The sequence below is a fragment of the Coregonus lavaretus genome, assembly GCF_964263955.1.
Source record: "Coregonus lavaretus genome assembly, chromosome: 9".
Lineage (NCBI taxonomy): Eukaryota > Metazoa > Chordata > Actinopteri > Salmoniformes > Salmonidae > Coregonus > Coregonus lavaretus.
The window spans coordinates 47649675-47667562 of record NC_139996.1 but is presented as its reverse complement, the minus strand read 5'-3'; the positions used below and the strand labels follow the sequence as shown (position 1 = coordinate 47667562).

General features: G+C 42.8%; 1 protein-coding gene across 1 annotated transcript in view; it reads left to right on the top strand.

Moving 5' to 3' along the window:
* LOC311135279 (transcription factor SOX-6-like) overlaps window positions 1-17888 on the top strand; it is a 180539-nt gene that overhangs the window by 103877 nt on the left and 58774 nt on the right. The window contains exon 5 of the mRNA XM_084169236.1: window positions 14144-14233. Coding sequence (XP_084025362.1) covers window positions 14144-14233 — 90 coding nt within the window. The remainder of the gene's footprint in view (window positions 1-14143; window positions 14234-17888) is intronic.

Sequence of the window (17888 nt, the reverse complement as noted above, 5' to 3'; positions counted from 1 at the left end):
TGCTTGACTTGGACTGAAATAGGTTCCGGTACTCATTTTGGGCGCTGGTACTGTTTATAGTTAGGTGCAGGAGCTCCACAATACTTTTGAGCTAATATTCTATTAGAGGAACAGGAACTCAAGCTGTAGAAAATTTGAGGTGCTGGTACTCGGCTCCGGTGAGCTCCTACCCAAGTCAAGCACTGCTTCCAATCCCTTGCGCAAATAGCCTACAGCTGTGTCTGTCCCGAGCTCAGTGGCGCAGGAAACTCTTGAGGGCCCAAAATATTTTATACAATTTTGCAAGTTCGCTAGTGCAAGCTTTGGACCTGACCCAAGTTAATAGTTGATACAATGTTTCATGTTCGTTACAGACAGGCCATGTGTAGCCAATGTGATTGATAGGATATTTATTTTCATCAGGATATTTTCTGCCTGCAGGCTGCAATGTTTTTATTTGTTGGCTTTATGTAGGCTATTTTTACATAGTTGGCAATGGCAATAGAAGTTACTTTTTAGGTTTGTATCATTTTCATTTTCATTTGGATATAATTTTTTATTTACCACATGACAATGATTTTGAGATATGAAAACGTTATTATAAATTAAATGAAACTGTTTCACGAAAATGTGCATATGAAAACCATAACTGGCACGCAGATCCGTAGAAATGGTAAGATAAATTGGCATTCAACGTGAGAAAGGTTGCCGACTCCTCGTGTAGCCTATTACCGGCAACTTCAGGAGAGTAATGGCAGAATCTGTGAAAGCCAGCAGGAGCAGGAGGAGAATAGTTGGGTCAGGTTAAGATCTCTGGCGCCCTCTTGAGGCATTTGTCTTATTTTATGAGTAAGCTTTAAGCATCAGACAAGCTCAATGCATATAGTTCATTTTATTAAAACACATAGAGTGTGTCTATATGGGAAAATACACTTTTAAAAATGCAGACCAATTGATTGGTCGAAAGAACAGATGACTTTTGGTCTACAATTATAATTTTCTGCCGGGGACAGCCCTAGTCTGTGTACAGGTGTGTGTGTCTTTCAGTGTATCCAGAAATACCTCTCTAAAAAGAGGCGTGCATCTATTCTGTCTAGCCTGCCTGACAATCTCTGTGTGTGCCCGATATAATTAGACACTCCTATTCAGTCACCCTTGCTCTTACCTTTCTATTTCTTTACCACTGTACCAGTCATATCACTAGCAGTTACTTATCCTCACTTAGGATTCATTATGTTTCATAGAGTAATCATCTTTTCTCATGTCATAATCCTTTTTTCTCATAAAGCAATCCCCATTTAGGTGTTACCTTATGGGCATGGTAGGCGTTGTCGGTTACACGCTAAGGCTGAATCCCAAATGGCACCCTTTTCCCTATGTAGTGCACTACTTTTGTCCAGAGTCCATAGGGCTCTGCTTTAAAAGTAGTGGACAATATAAGGAATAGGGTGCCATTTTCGACACATGCCCTATCCCATTCTAATCTGTGAAGGACGTGTGTGTGTGTATGCGTGTAGGCGCTTGTGTGGGTGCAGGGAGGTGGTAGTAGGGGTGGTACAGTGGTAGAGGTGGTGCAGAGAGAATAGTGTCAGGCTAAGGGTTAAGGCTAATTAAACAAGGTATTTGACTCAAGGCTTGGCATTGCCACTGTGTTTGCCCTTCTCTATAGGATTGGCAGCTTGCGTGTGTGTGGGTGTGGGTGTGGGTGGGTGTGTGTGTGTGTGTGTGTGCATGCTCCACCTCTCTATATGGTGGTATTGTGGTCTGGTTCCCTATCTTCCCCATAATGAATAGGGATCTCTGCTGTAATGATCTGTGGCAGAGTGCCTTAACTACATCAAGCCACGTGATGCCCAGTAGCCTTTTCCACGGCTTGGCAGTTGGCCAAACGAACACATGGTCTTCTCTGATATATCTCATCCAGTCCTCATACACCTCCCTGGAGTACCTGAGGTAGACCAGCACTCCCTCAAATACACCAAACATGTTTGTCTTTTTTTAAACGATTGTTTTTTTACTGATTACATTTTGTAGGCCCCGGTTTAAAAGAGTAGCAGGCCTCTAATTCAGTGTGTGGCATAAAATACACGATGTATAGTGGTTCAGAGTTTGTTTTAAGAGCAGGAGGCTGAAACAGTGGCTGTGAGAGGGTTTGATGATCGCTCCCCTTACAGATGATATAATGAACCAGCTGCTTGTGTGCTGTTCTCTCTGTGCGTCCGGATGTCTTTCCAAACCCCCCTATCGGATTCTCCTATTCGGACGCGTCGACAGCGGTGGCGACCCGTGGGCAGACATACTAGGTCGTCCTCTCACTCTCTGCTGCACTCAGCTGTCAACCCCGGCAAAAACCTCCAACCCTCACCCCTCCAACCCCTCTTCTGCCCCCTGTGAATCCAACCACCACCACTCCCACCCCAACCCCCTGTTACCCTATGGCCCCCCACAACAACGCTTCTATTGTGTCATCGTCTCACATGGTGTTGGGGGTGGCGAGAGTGGATAAGGTTTCTTCAGATCACGGCTAAAGTGGAAACAGAAGCCAATGGACTTTAACCCACGTTTTGGAGGGGTGAGGTATTCTGAAACATGACAGGGGTGAGACGTTCTCTTTTGTTTCAATTGTACAGTCTGTATTTGCACTGAGAGACCTCAGGTGTGATAAGCAAGTCCTCTGGTCCTCTGTAGCTCAGTTGGTATCACAGGAGGTTGGTGGCACCTTAATTGGGGAGAACAGGCTCATGGTAATGACTGGAGCTTAATCAATGGAATGCCATTCCATTTCCTCCGTTCCGGCCATTATTATGAGCCGTTCTCCCCTCAGCAGCCTCCACTGGTTGGTAGAGTATGGCTCTGCAATGTCAGAATAGCGGGTTAAATTCCCAGCACTACCGTATGTACAATGTATGCACGCATGACTGTAAGTCGCTTTGGATAAAGGTGTCTGCTAAATGGAGTATATTGTTATATACAGTGGGATCCAAAATTATTGACACCCTTGATAAAGATTCTTCATCTTTATCAAGGTTCTCAAAAACTTTGGACCCCACTGTATAAGTCGAGAGTGGGTAATAAGTTGAGGGTGAAAAGCTTAGTGTTAAGTTTCTTTATACTATAACTGTGCTACAGTACAACTGACGCCATGACTGTCATAAATAACTGAGGTCTACCCAGAACAGGATGACATTCGTTCAGTGGGGTTCAACGTTACAGAATGTTCATAGAGAAATGTACAGTACAGTATTAGAACAGATTTGCCTCTGTCATGTAGACTAGGGACTCATTATCTGCAACTGCCAATGTAGCCGCACCCAACGGGATGAAGCACAGCAGCCATTTTATTCCAGAAAACTGTGTGTGTCTCCCAATTCTCTACATTTCTACCCTTCTGTGCACTTTTTCACTTCCCTTCATATACCAATCCAACGCTTTTCAAGTGCACACTTCAGGAGAAATAATTGGAACATGAAGAGAGTGGAAGTGAGAATGGGCATAGGGTGGAAGCTTGTGGTTCAGATGCTGGTCAGTTGATGAGGTCATACAGGGAGACTAGTATGCTACTACCCCCTTCTACCAGCCCCCATCCACCCTCTCTAAAGGAGCTGCTTGCAGGCATTCTCCAACCATGGCCTAGGTGATCTTGGGTCAGTTTTTCATTTTTCCCACTAATGGTTAAGGTTAGGATTGGGGAGGGCTAGCTGACCCTAGAGCTGTACCTAGGAGAAACTTCACCCTTGAGCCCGTGGCTGGCAGCTAGAACAAGAGAGCGAGGCAGAGCAGGTGTCATCTGACAGATGAAAATAGTGTCTCTGTAACGGACACCGCGCTAACACACATAACACACATCTGACTCGGGACTCTAATGGTTTTACAGCACTTAGCTGTTGTAGTGGCTAGCTGGCTAGAGTACACACATTTACTTGAATCCTTAGGCTACTTGTGTGTGTGAGACAGAACTCTGTGGGTGAGCTGTGTGTGAAGTTTGGTTGCTATAGGTTTTGTGGCTGTATCTTAGTGAGAGCATTGTGGGGGGCACTTGTGTGCGTGTATGTTAGTGACTGTGCTGTATGTGCTAAAGAGAGGATCTCTCCTTTCCTCTCTGGCCTCTCTTGTGTTTGGACATATGTTGAGTTTTATTTCACTCTGACATAAATCCTCCTGGCCAGCTGTTCAGCCCAGCTGCTCTCTCTCTCACTCTCTCTCTGCCTCTCACTGTACTCTCTGTCTTCTCGCTTTACTCTCGCTCTCTCTCTCTTTCTCTCCCCTCCTTCTCTCCAACTGCAGTGCAATATTGGGTACTGCCCCCCCCCCCCCTGAACTAGGTATAGTGCATGTGTCTGATACGCCCTCCTAAATAAGAAGTGGACTAACAGTAGATGGTAGCTAAGCAAACGTTGTTAATTAATTGCTCTCCACACTCCATTTGCTGTGGGAGGGAAGAGGAGTTGATATTGCTAATTTGTATATAGTGATTGATTTAGACTTGGTTGGTGGATCTCGATGGTTCTCTTATTTAAGCTTCAGTGCTGTGGGTATCATGCATTAACCATTTGGGAGGATTAAAAAAAACGAACCTTAAATTAGCATTTAGGACAACTGCTAGTGTTGTGTGTGTGTGTGTGTGTGCATGTGTGTGTGTGTGAGAGAGAGAGAGAGAGAGAGAGAGAGAGAGAGAGGGAAAGCAAGGGAAAGAGAGAGAGGAGAGATATCATCTTTATTTTTCCAAGTGGTGACCTAATGGTAGGCTGCTGTAGGCAGTAAAGGCTCCTAAACTCCTGGCAGTGTCCTCCCTCCAGGACTGTTGATGCTTGCCTGCCACACACATGTTACAAGCCTATGGTTTCTGTTAAACACCATAAACACTTGCTTTTGGCACAATGCTGAGACAGCCAGGTGATAAAAAGTCTGTTTACACCAAACACAATCTCTGATACTTGGCTGGCTGGCTGGGCCTCACAGATTTACAATGACAGCTTTGTCTGTGTGTGGATTAGCACCTAAGAGAAGCACTGTGAGGCTTTCCTTCTCCTCCTCTTTCTCCTCTTCTCCTACCTCTTCTCTTCTCACCATGCCCACTCCCCTCCTCCCGTCTTCTCTTCCTCTTCATTACCCTCCTCTTCCTCATTCTTCAATCCCCTCCTTTCTCCCTCTCTCCCTCTCGCCCTCTCTCCCTTTCTCCCTCTCTCCCCTTCTCTATCCTCCCCGTTCTCCCTCCCTTCTCTGGACTTTGTTCACAAGTCGTTCATCATTTGAATATCCCCTGTACTAGGGGAAGGAGAGCGAGTGTGGACAGTGTGGAATTTTTATCCAGTCCCCAATCTAAACAGCACTTGATCCTCATTCTGTAGGGTTAAGAAAGGAGGGAGAGATAGAGACCCCTCTAGGGTTAAACACATCTCATCCTCCTTTCCTCCTCTCTTCTCCTCTCCATCCCTCTGCCTCTTGCGCTTCCTTCTCTTTTCAGATGTGTTTATCAGTTTGGGGGGTATAAATCATGTACACCCCTCACACACACATGCACGTGCACGTATGCACACACTTTAAAACTTTTCCCTGTAAATTTACAGCATTATACTGTCACCAGAGTTGCCAGCTCAATACTGTAATGCTATAAATTTACAGTGACATTCTCCCTAGTGCTGAGCGATTAACCGCAATTTCGGTTGTTTTTCGGTTTTTAAACAACTAATTGGCCTAAATCCGTTCAATTATTTGAATTCCATTTAGTTTTTTTTTCTTTGTGCGAGCTCAATTCGCACATTGCACAGTTTCTCTAAAGTTAAATCAGATCCAACCTGAACTGGGCGATGTAGTACGGAGTTGTAGTTTCCAACAGGCCAATATTCTACATACAGTTGAAGTCGGAAGTTTACATACACTTAGGTTGGAGTCATTAAAACTTGTTTTTCAACCACTCCACAAATTCCTTGTTAACAAACTATAGTTTTGGCAAGTCAGTTAGGACATCTACTTTGTGCATGACACAAGTAATTTTTCCAACAATTGTTTACAGATAGATTATTTCACTTATAATTCCTTGTATCACAATTCCAGTGTGTCAGAAGTTTACATACACTAAGTTGACTGTGCCTTTAAACAGCTTGGAAAATTCCAGAAAATGATGTCATGGCTTTAGAAGCTTCTGATAGGCTAATTTATATAATTTGAGTCAATTGGAGGTGTACCTGTGGATGTATTTCAAGGCCTACCTTCAAACTCAGTGCCTCTTTGCTTGACATCATGGGAAAATCAAAAGAAATCAGCCAATACCTCAGGAAAAAAAATTGTAGACCTCCACAAATCTGGTTCATCTTTGGGAGCAATTTCCAAATGCCTGGAGGTACCAGGTTCATCTGTACAAACAATAGTACGCAAGTATAAACACCATGGGACCACGCAGCCGTCATACTGCTCAGAAAGGAGATGCGTTCTGTCTCCTAGAGATTAACGTACTTTGGTGCGAAAAGTGCAAATCAATCCCAGAACAATAGCAAAGGAACCTTGTAAAGAGGCTGGAGGAAACAGGTAGAAAAGTATCTATATCCACATTAAAACAAATCCTATATCGACATAACCTGAAAGGCCGCTCAGCAAGGAAGAAGCCACTGCTCCAAAACTGCCATAAAAAAGCCAGACTACGGTTTGCAACTGCACATGGGGACAAAGATCATACTCTTTGGAGAAATCTGATGAAACAAAAATAGAACTGTTCGGCCATAATGACCATCGTTATGTTTGGAGGAAAAAGGGGGACGCTTGCAAGCCGAAGAACACCATCCCAACCGTGAAGCACGGGGGTGGCAGCATCATGCTGTGGGGGTGCTTTGCTGCAGGAGGGACTGGTGCGCTTCACAAAATAGATGGCATCATGAGGAAGGAAAATTATGTGGATATATTGAAGCAACATCTCAAGACATCAATCAAGAAGTTAAAGCTTGGTCGCAAATGGGTCTTCCAAATGGACAATGACCCCAAGCATACTTCAAAGTTGTGTCAAAATGGCTTAGTCAACAAAGTCAAGGTATTGGAGTGGCCATCACAAAGCCCTGACCTCAATCCTATAGAAAATTTGTGGGCAGAACTGAAAAAGCGTGTGCGAGCAAGGAGGCCTACAAACCTGACTCAGTTACACCAGCTCTGTCAGGAGGAATGGGCCAAAATTCAACCAACTTATTGTGGGAAGCTTGTGGAAGGCTACCCGAAACGTTTGACCCAAGTTAAACAATTTAAAGGCAATGCTACCAAATACGATTTGAGTGTATGTAAACTTCTGACCCACTGGGAATGTAATGAAATAAATACAAGCTGAAATAAATAATTATCTCTACTATTATTCTGACATTTCACATTCTTAAAATAAAGTAGTGATCCTAACTGACCTAAGACAGGGGAATTTTTACTAAGATTACATTTCAGGAATTGTGAAAAACTGAGTTTAAATGTATTTGGCTAAGGTATACAGTGCCTTGCAAAAGTATTTATCCCCTTTGGCATTTTTCCTATTTTGTTGCATTACAACCTGTAATTTAAATATATTTTTATTTGGATTTCATGTAATGGACATACACAAAATATACTAAATTGGTTAAGTGCAATGAAAAAAATATATAAAATAAATAAATAACGGAAAAGTGGTGCGTGCATATGTATTCACCCCGTTTGCTATGAAGCCCCTAAATAAGATCTGGTGCAACCAATTAACTTCAGAAGTCACATAATTAGTTAAATAAAGTCCACCTGTGTGCAATCTAAGTGTCACATGATCTCAGTATATATACACCTGTTCTGAAAGGCCCCAGAGTCTGCAACACCACTAAGCAAGGGGCACCACCAAGCAAGTGGCACCATGAAGACCAAGGAACTCTCCAAACAGGTCAGGGACAAAGTTTTGGAGAAGTACAGATCAGGGTTGGGTTATAAAAAAGATCAGAAACTTTGAACATCCCACATAGCACCATTAAATCCATTATTAAAAAATTGAAAGAATATGGCACCACAGCAAACCTGCCAAGAGAGGGCCGTCCACCAAAACTCACGGACCAGGCAAGGAGGGCATTAATCAGAGAGGCAACAAAGAGACCAAAGATAACCCTGAAGGAGCTGCAAATCTCCACAGCGGAGATCGGAGTATCTGTCCATAGGACCACTTTAAGCCGTACTCTCCACAGAGCTGGGCTTTACGGAAGAGTGGCCAGAAAAAAGCCATTGCTTAATGAAAAAAATAAGCAATGGTGTTCGCCAAAAGCCATGTGGGAGACTCCCCAAACATATGGAAGAAGGTACTCTGGTCAGATGAGACTAAAATTGAGCTTTTTGGCCATCAAGGAAAACGCTATGTCTGGCGCAAACCCAATACCTCTCATCACCCCGAGAACACCATCCCCACAGTGAAGCATGGTGGTGGCAGCATCATGCTGTGGGGATGTTTTTCATCGGCAGGGACTGGGAAACTGGTCAGAATTGAAGGAATGAAGGATGGCGCTAAATACAGGGAAATTCTTGAGGGAAACCTGTTTCAGTCTTCCAGAGATTTGAGACTGGGACGGAGGTTCACCTTCCAGCAGGACAATGACCCTAAGCATACTGCTAAATCAACACTTGTACACCAGCGGGGGGGGGGGGGGGGAATAGTTATGCACACTCAAGTTTTCCGTTTCTTTGTCTAATTTCTTGTTTGTTTCACAATAAAAAAATATTTTGCATCTTCAAAGTGGTAGGCATGTTGTGTAAATTAAATGATACACTGCTCAAAAAAATAAAGGGAACACTTAAACAACACAATGTAACTCCAAGTCAATCACACTTCTGTGAAATCAAACTGTCCACTTAGGAAGCAACACTGATTTACAATACATTTCACATGCTGTTGTGCAAATGGAATAGACAACAGGTGGAAATTATAGGCAATTAGCAAGACACCCCCAATAAAGGACTGGTTTTGCAGGTGGTGACCACAGACCACTTCTCAGTTCCTATGCTTCCTGGCTGATGTTTGGTCACTTTTGAATGCTGGCGGTGCTTTCACTCTAGTGGTAGCATGAGACGGAGTCTACAACCCACACAAGTGGCTCAGGAAGTGCAGCTCATCCAGGATGGCACATCAATGTGAGCTGTGGCAAAAAGGTTTGCTGTGTCTGTCAGCGTAGTGTCCAGAGTATGGAGGCGCTACCAGGAGACAGGCCAGTACATCAGGAGACGTGGAGGAGGCCGTAGGAGGGCAACAACCGAGCAGCAGGACTGCTACCTCCGCCTTTGTGCAAGGAGGAGCAGGAGGAGCACTGCCAGAGCCCTGCAAAATGACCTCCAGCAGGCCACAAATGTTCATGTGTCTGCTCAAATGGTCAGAAACAGACTCCATGAGGGTGGTATGAGGGCCCGACATTCACAGGTGGGGGTTGGGCTTATAGCCCAACACCGTGCAGGACGTTTGGCATTTGCCAGAGAACACCAAGATTGGCAAATTCGCCACTGGCGCCCTGTGCTCTTCACAGATGAAAGCAGGTTCACACTGAGCACATGTGACAGACGTGACAGAGTCTGGAGATGCCGTGGAGAACGTTCTGCTGCCTGCAACATCCTCCAGCATGACCGGTTTGGCGGTGGGTCAGTCATGGTGTGGGGTGGCATTTCTTTGGGGGGCCGCACAGCCCTCCTTGTGCTCGCCAGAGGTAGCCTGACTGCCATTAGGTACAGAGATGAGATCCTCAGACCCCTTGTGAGACCATATGCTGGTGCGGTTGGCCCTGGGTTCCTCCTAATGCTAGACAATGCTAGACCTCATGTGGCTGGAGTGTGTCAGCAGTTCCTGCAAGAGGAAGGCATTGATGCTATGGACTGGCCCGCCCGTTCCCCAGACCTGAATCCAATTGAGCACATCTGGGACATCATGTCTCGCTCCATCCACCAACCCCACATTGCACCACAGACTGTCCAGGAGTTGGCGGATGCTCTAGTCCAGGTCTGGGAGGAGATCCCTCAGGAGACCATCCGCCACCTCATCAGGAGCATGCCCAGGCGTTGTAGGGAGGTCATACAGGCACGTGGAGGCCACACACACTACTGAGCCTCATTTTGACTTGTTTTAAGGAGATTACATCAAAGTTGGATCAGCCTGTAGTGTGGTTTTCCACTTTAATTTTGAGGGTGACTCCAAATCCAGACGTCCATGGGTTGATACATTTGATTTCCATTGAGAATTTTTGTGTGATTTTGTTGTCAGCACATTCAACTATGTAAAGAAAAAAGTATTTCATAAGATTATTTCATTAATTCAGATCTAGGATGTGTTATTTTAGTGTTCCCTTTATATTTTTGATCAGTGTACAAACCCCCCAAAAATCCATTTTAATTCCAGGTTGTAAGGCAACAAAATATGAAAAATGCCAAGGGGGGTGAATACTTTCGCAAGCCACTGTATGTAAACTTTCTACTTCACGTAGTTTAGCGCATAAAATGTGGTAATTAACTACAATGACAATAATTATTTGTGAATCTACTTGTCCGGTCTGTGTTTCTTTTATGCCTGTTACGGAAGAGACAGAAGAATGCACGATCGTGAAGGGATATAGAGAGCAGCTGAAGCTTGGAGAAGTATCTCCACCTGAAAATACATGATTTAAGTGATTGATAGTTGGTATTCAGCAGTCATAAAAGTATGCCTGATTTACTTTGAAGAACTACAAAATATAGAGATGAGGTGACTTGGAATTAAATAATAAAGTAATCAAATAAAACAAATGTAATATACACAACTGAAATATTTTATTAAAGTAATGGTTAATAAGTGATAAACAGTAATGGGCAGTCACTATCATCATGGGACTTCATTTGTTTTTTTTCTGTGTTGTTACAGCATTCAACCCAAATAATCAAAACCGAAATTAGTGATTATGTTTTAATAATCGTACCGAAACCAAACCAACCTTAAAAAGCACTAATCGCTCAGCACTACTGAAATCGAAATGTAAGAAAAACAATACATTTGTGCATAAAATTAATTAATTCAAATTGGTAACAACATTAACAACAAATTAAACAACCGAATTGACAATAGAAGTATGTAACCAAATAAGAGCATCATTACAACACTAATCTAAAAAATATATTGTGTGGGGAAGAGAGAGACAAAGCGAGAGAGGGAGTTAAAATTGGGATTGGGTACAATCCCAGATCTATGATCAGGGGCAACTCTATTCAGGGAGGAGAGCATCCAGGAGAGTGAAGTCAGCGCGGCATCAGGTGTTCCTCAGGTGTTCCACAACAATCCTCCTCGCTTCTGATTTGTCAGCTCTTTTCACCCCTAGGACAAGCATAGAAAAATAAATAATAGAATGAGAGACAGAGAGTGCCAGGGCTGTAACTCTGTGGGTAAAAATACAGGTGACAAAGCATATGTGTGTTGTGTGTGTGTGTGTGTGTGTACGTACTTACCTCACTAGAGGTCTTCATTCAAACTGTGAGCTCTTGGTAGAATGGGGCAATGTAGGAGTTGAGAACTGCTGGCTTTCTCTGGGCCACCTTGTCATGCACTTTGTCCCATCTTCAGGATTCATCATCTTGGGTTAATTTGAACTAGGAATCTGTATAGCCATATGATATCAATTGAGGCATTGAAAAAACACAAATAAGACTGCTATATACACCTACTTCAAATCCTAGCTTACTAATAATACATTGCAGTAGCCTACAAAATATCACAGATTATTTTACCACTTTTTCCTTTCTTTCTCTGCCACCAAACGTTTGCATACTACTACTAAAGTGAACAGGTTTAGCTAATACTGTAACATTATGGAAAAATATTGTTTAAATTAAACAAATGGTTAGCAGGGAGAGGCTACATGGACACTCCTGGCCTGCAAAACAATGATGTATGTCGCGCAGCTGAGAGCCGAGTGGTCGGAATCCCACAGAGTTGTGACAGCTAAGGAGGACACTGTGTCCTGGTGTTGTTGCCGTTCATGCTATCCCCATTCAGTAGCCTGTATCATGGTGCTATCTAGATGGCTACCAATATTAGTTATTCATTGTGTAGTCTGCTATCCTACTTGAAATATAATCCTGGGAGGGAAAACAATTGGCCATTTTACTAGCTACTACCAGCGACACTGTTACAGCTGCCCAGTGTGGCAAGCACCTTAGGTCGGCAGGCACCTCGATACGACACCGGTGCACTGGTCATTCGCATCGACTTTAGTGGCTTGCGAGTAGTTTAACGGCCCATGACGTTGTTTATGTTTAAAAAGCGGGCCGTCAATCTGAAAAAAAAATATGGGTAATATCTTTTGAACCGCTAGAAACAAGCCATTTTCTCTGTAGTAATGGTGAAAACATAACGGTCACGAATCTGTGCTCTGTTTATTCTCTATGGCACTAAGAGGCTGCGGTGTATCTAAAAGCCTATCATCACAACACTTATTACCTTTTTTTTCTAGGTTGCACAGCAATATATTTACGAGCAATTTAGAGCAGACTAAAATGGCTTGTGTCAACTTGCACTAGCTAACTCAAAGCTAGGTTAGCTAAGAAAACGTGCAGTAATTCAACATTGGCTAGCAATAAAGATACTTTTAAACAAGTCAAGGTACCTACCCAGCAGCTGCTGAAAATATGCTTCCACTTCAGAGCCGTTTCAAGAAGATATTTACAAAAATAGTCTGAGCTTCATGTGTCACCTGACAGCGTGAGGTTGGCGCCTGAAACTGAATAATTTGAATCTACAGTAGGCATAAGCTGTTACTGTAAAAAAATACAGTGTGTTCGAGTAATTGTTACAGGAGGCTTCCAATCACAGTTGATAACAGTAATTTTCAGCATTTTAGCCATAATACAGTACTATCTACAGCATTAATGCTGTAAAACACATGTATAGTATTTTACTGTGCATTCTACAGTGTAGGTTGTATTTTCTTCCCTAAGTGCGTCAATAAATCCTCCTTCTAATTCTATTTTATGCAAGGCCTAGCAGACTGTGTGTGTTTAACTCTCATAGTGAGGGAAAGACATTCTCTTCCCTTGGTTGTAAATAGTCTAAATTACTACCAAATATATACAGTACATATCAAGCTAGGCGACAAACAATCAACAAATGACAGGATTTTGACAGCAAAATTGAATCAACTATCTTGTTATTGGGAATCAGACTTGTAAATTCCCTGTTTTGCGTATACAGGGTGGGAAAGGCCTTTAGAATTTGAAAAACATTTTGAAGTTAGCCTCTTTTGTAAGCATTTACGTTCTGTTGCTGTTTGTTATGGGTTGCATCCCTAATGGCACCCTATTCCCTGGTCAGAATAACTAATTAGGAAATAGGGCACCATTTGGGACACATCCATTGCCTCCCTTTGTTGAACATTGTTCGTGTTTATCCCATGTGATCCCGTGCAGCATGAACTTATTTACAATAATCATAATCCAGTGTAAACATGCTAGGCTTTAATGGGACTGAATAAGGGTGTGACTCAAATGGTAACACTATTCCCTATATAGTGCACTTATTTTGACCAAGGCCCATAGGGCTCCAGTCAAAGGTAGTGCACTACGTAGGGAATGGGGTGCCATTTGGGGCACATGCTAAGTAAGTTGTATTCCCCCTTCGAGGGCCTCATGACCACAATAGCCTACACGCACAAACCCCTCAAACCAAACATTAAGCCATTCACAATGCTCATATGCTTATGAATGCTTGTCCTTTTGTTAGGATCAAGTCTCACAAATGAGCCATTGTCCACTTAACCATTTTTTATCTAGAAAGCCTTTTGGGGTTTTTTCAATACTGGAAGCGAAGAATGGCGTCTTGAGTGCTAGACTTCTCCGATCTCACTGAGGAATGAAACTCTTCTTATGGGGTTTACAACCATGATACGATCTCTGGAAGATAGACTCATACACACATACACACAGATACACAAAAGCATGTATCCACGAACACACAAGACACACACGCACACACACACACAAGCCTCTGAGGGGTTATGTTGGGTGCATGGAGATGAACGCTAAACACAATATCCGTGTCTTGCCACAGAGAAACAAAAAAGTCCCAATGAACGATTCAGAGTGGTGTGTTAGTTCCCATTGCATTCTGCTTAGGGGAGAATATGTGCCTTGTTTGAAAGAACCAAGTTACTGACTTGTGTGTTCCTCTCCTCCTCTCCTTCCGTAGAGTCTACCTGTGTGGAGACACTTCTGTCCAAGGACTGGAAAGACAGGATGGACAGACTGAATGCCAGCGAGTTCCTAGGAGAGGTCAAAGGTGAGACGGCTGTTATTCACGGGGTGCGTCCCAATAATATCTCCTTTCTCCTGAAATGTGCACTACTTCACTACTTCCCAAAGCATTGGATGGTGGAGGAATGGAGAAGTGGGTGATGGTACTGGTAGGTCAACGTTTAATTAATGGAATGGTGGTGTGGTGTATTGTATATCTTAAATGTATACCAACATTCAGATATACACTGAACAAAAATATAAATGCAACATGCAACAATTTCTAAGATTTTACTGAGTTACAGTTTATATAAGGAAATCAGTCAATTGAAATAAATTCATTAGACCCTAATTTATGGATTTCACATGACTGGAAATACAGATATGCATCTGTTGGTCACAGATACCTTTAAAAAAGAGGTAGGGGCATGGATCAGAAAACCAGTCAGTATCTGGTGTGACAACCATTTGCCTCATGCAGCGCGACACATCTCCTTCGCATAGAGTTAATCATGCTGTTGATTGTGGCTTGTGGAATGTTGTCCCACTCCTCTTCAATGGTTGTGCGAAGTTGCTGGATATTGGCAGGAACTGGAACACGCTGTCGTACACGTCGATCCAGAGCATCCCAAACATGCTCAATGGATGACATGTCTGGTGAGTACGCAAGCCATGGAAGAACTGGGACATGGGGCCGTGCGGTGGATGAATTGCACGGCAATGGGCCTTAGGATCTCGTCACGGTAAAATGCAATTGTGTTCGTTGTCCATAGCTTATGCCTGCCCATACCATAACCCCACCGCCACCATGGGGCACTCTGTTCACAACGTTTACATCAGCAAACCGCTCGCCCACATGATGCCATCTGCCCGGTACAGTTGAAACCGTGATTCATCCGTGAAGAGCACACTTCTCCAGCGTGCCAGTGGCCATAGAAGGTGAGCCTTTGCCCACTGAAGTCAGTTACAACGCCGAACTGCAATCAGGTCAAGACCCTGGTGAGGACGACGAGCACGCAGATGAGTTTCCCTTTGAACATGGTTGCCATGTTCTCAGAATATACAATATTAATGTTCTAGACACGTTTCATGGGATGTTGCCAGAACAATCGTATGTCCAGTTTCCTGAGGGTTAGGAGAATGTTCCATCAACGTCACATCAAACATGCACAGAAACTGGACACATGAATGTTCTTGCAACGTTCTCATTTAACGTGTCTAGAACATTAATATCTTATGTTCTGAGAACATGGCAACCATGTTCTGTGTATGTTTGGTGGGACGTTGATGGAGTATTATCCTAACCCACAGAAAACTGGACACATGAATGTTCTTGCAACGTTCTCATTTAACGTGTCTAGAACATTAATATCTTATGTTCTGAGAACATGGTAACCATGTTCTGGGTAAGTTCAATTTGACATTAAGGGAATGGTATCTTGGAAACATTCCTTGCACAACACCGGAACATTCCTATGAAAACGTTAGTTAATGACCTAATGAGACTTATGGGAATGTTCTCTAAAGATGTAAGATAATAATGAGTCGTTAGGACACGAAATGGTCAGGACGTTGTCATGGTCCCCTGGAAGTTTTTGTCTACTTCCCGGTTTGTCCCGGGGACGTCACCTGATGGTTGCGAAGAAACATTCTACCTGCCCACATTTTTTTTTTACCCAGGGCATGGCCACCCAAGCTCGATTACGCATCACTCTTTGTTACTGTTGCCAAGCCCATCAAGGCCCTGATTGGTGAACCCCTGAAAGCTCTTTATATCTTGGCAATGCTAGGGACACCCACAGTGCTTTTAACATACATATTTGACCCACAATTACATTGTGTATAATTATTCATACAGTAATTATTATTTAACATGTCCTCACCTGGGATTTGAACACACAACCTCTTGCGTCACAGTGTTGCGATTTTCCTGCTACGCCACCATGTCTATGTCAATGAATGATTTCACCTGCAGGCATATTCCTACACTTTGCAGTTCAAAGTACATTCTCATACACTGAAGAAAAACTATTATATTTATCATAGTGATTCAGGAGTAACAGAATTAAAACAGAATAATATGCCCCACCAACATTAGACAACTATACTGAAAACCCACATATAAATTGCTGAAATAGGTCAGATTAGAGAATAGTCAGATTAACTGATAACTAAAATAGAAGTGGAGATGGCACACTTTTGCTAAGTGCAGAGATGCATTATAGGTAATGAATGTGTAGGGGAGCTCTACAGCCTTTGTGGCGCAGCAGAAAGATCAGAATACCCCCAATCCAGAGGTTTTGAGTTCAAATGTCAGGTGGGGTGATATTGAAGAAACAATACTAAGTGATCATGCCAAATGTAATCACATTGTCATTGATTAAATATTTTTACACTATTTTAGCTGAACAGCTTACTACTTACATTAAAACACCCATACCATTTAATTACTTTGCATGTAATGGTTTGGGACACCTGTGACAATCACGTGACAAAACCAGCAGGGGACAATGACACAATGTCCAAAGAATGTCCAAAAAACGTCCTCTGCGACCAACTGCAAACTATACAAAACCTCCCAAGAACATTCAGGGGACCTTCAGGAGACTTTTACAAATACAACATAATGTAAGAACCTCTTATCAAGACAGCAGATTTCTCCTCTTGCTTGGTGAAAGCTGTTACCAGTATGCATGTATTTATTCATATATAGGGAAACCACACACTCTGGTATTTCTCACAATTGATTGAGCAATAAACCTTTTCCTGTCCAGGTTGTAATTGTAACTTTGATTAAGTGCATGTACAAAAAAGCGGTCCACTTTCTAGTGTTTGTATGCGTCAGCAGTAACTTTTACCAGCCTATAAATGAGGTGGGGTAAATGTACTTGGTATTTTTTTGGTATTGGTATTTTATTCGACTTTTTGTTAGACTTCAGTGCGGCTTTTGACATTATCGATCATAGTCTGCTGATGGAAAAACGTATGTGTTATGGCTTTACACCCCCTGCTATACAGTGGATAAAGAGGTACCTGTCTAACAGAACACAGAGGGTGTTCTTTAATGGAAGCCTCTCCAACATAATCCAGGTAAAATCAGGAATTCCCCAGGGCAGCTGTCTAGGCTCCTTTTGCCTCATCCCTCTCAACCATACAATATTTCAATTCTTCATCAATCCACGGGGCCTTTACAGTTATAACAGTCAGTTTCTTAATAGGTGCATGCTTATCAATAACTAGAAGAAACAATTTCATAAATGCACCAAGTGCAGCATCTGGATACCCGTCATTATACACATCAGACCAACATTTTATTTGAAATCTTCAACATAGGAATCAGTACAAAACGTTTTATATGATCTCTTATACATTATTTTAGGCCCAGCCTTTGGAACTTTGTCTTTTCTACATATGGCCACTATATTATGGTCAGTACATCCAATAGGTATGGATACAGCTTTAGAGCAGAGTTCTGCAGCATTGGTAAAAATGGGATCAATACATGTGGATGATATAGTTCCTGTACTGTTTGTAAACACCCTGGTAGGTTGATTAATAACCTGAACCAGATTACAGGCACTGGTTACAGTGAGCAGCTTCTCCTTGAGCGGACAGCTTGATGAAAACCAGTCTATATTCAGGTCACCCAGAAAATAGATTGCTCTGTTAACATCACACACATTATCAAGCATTGCACATAT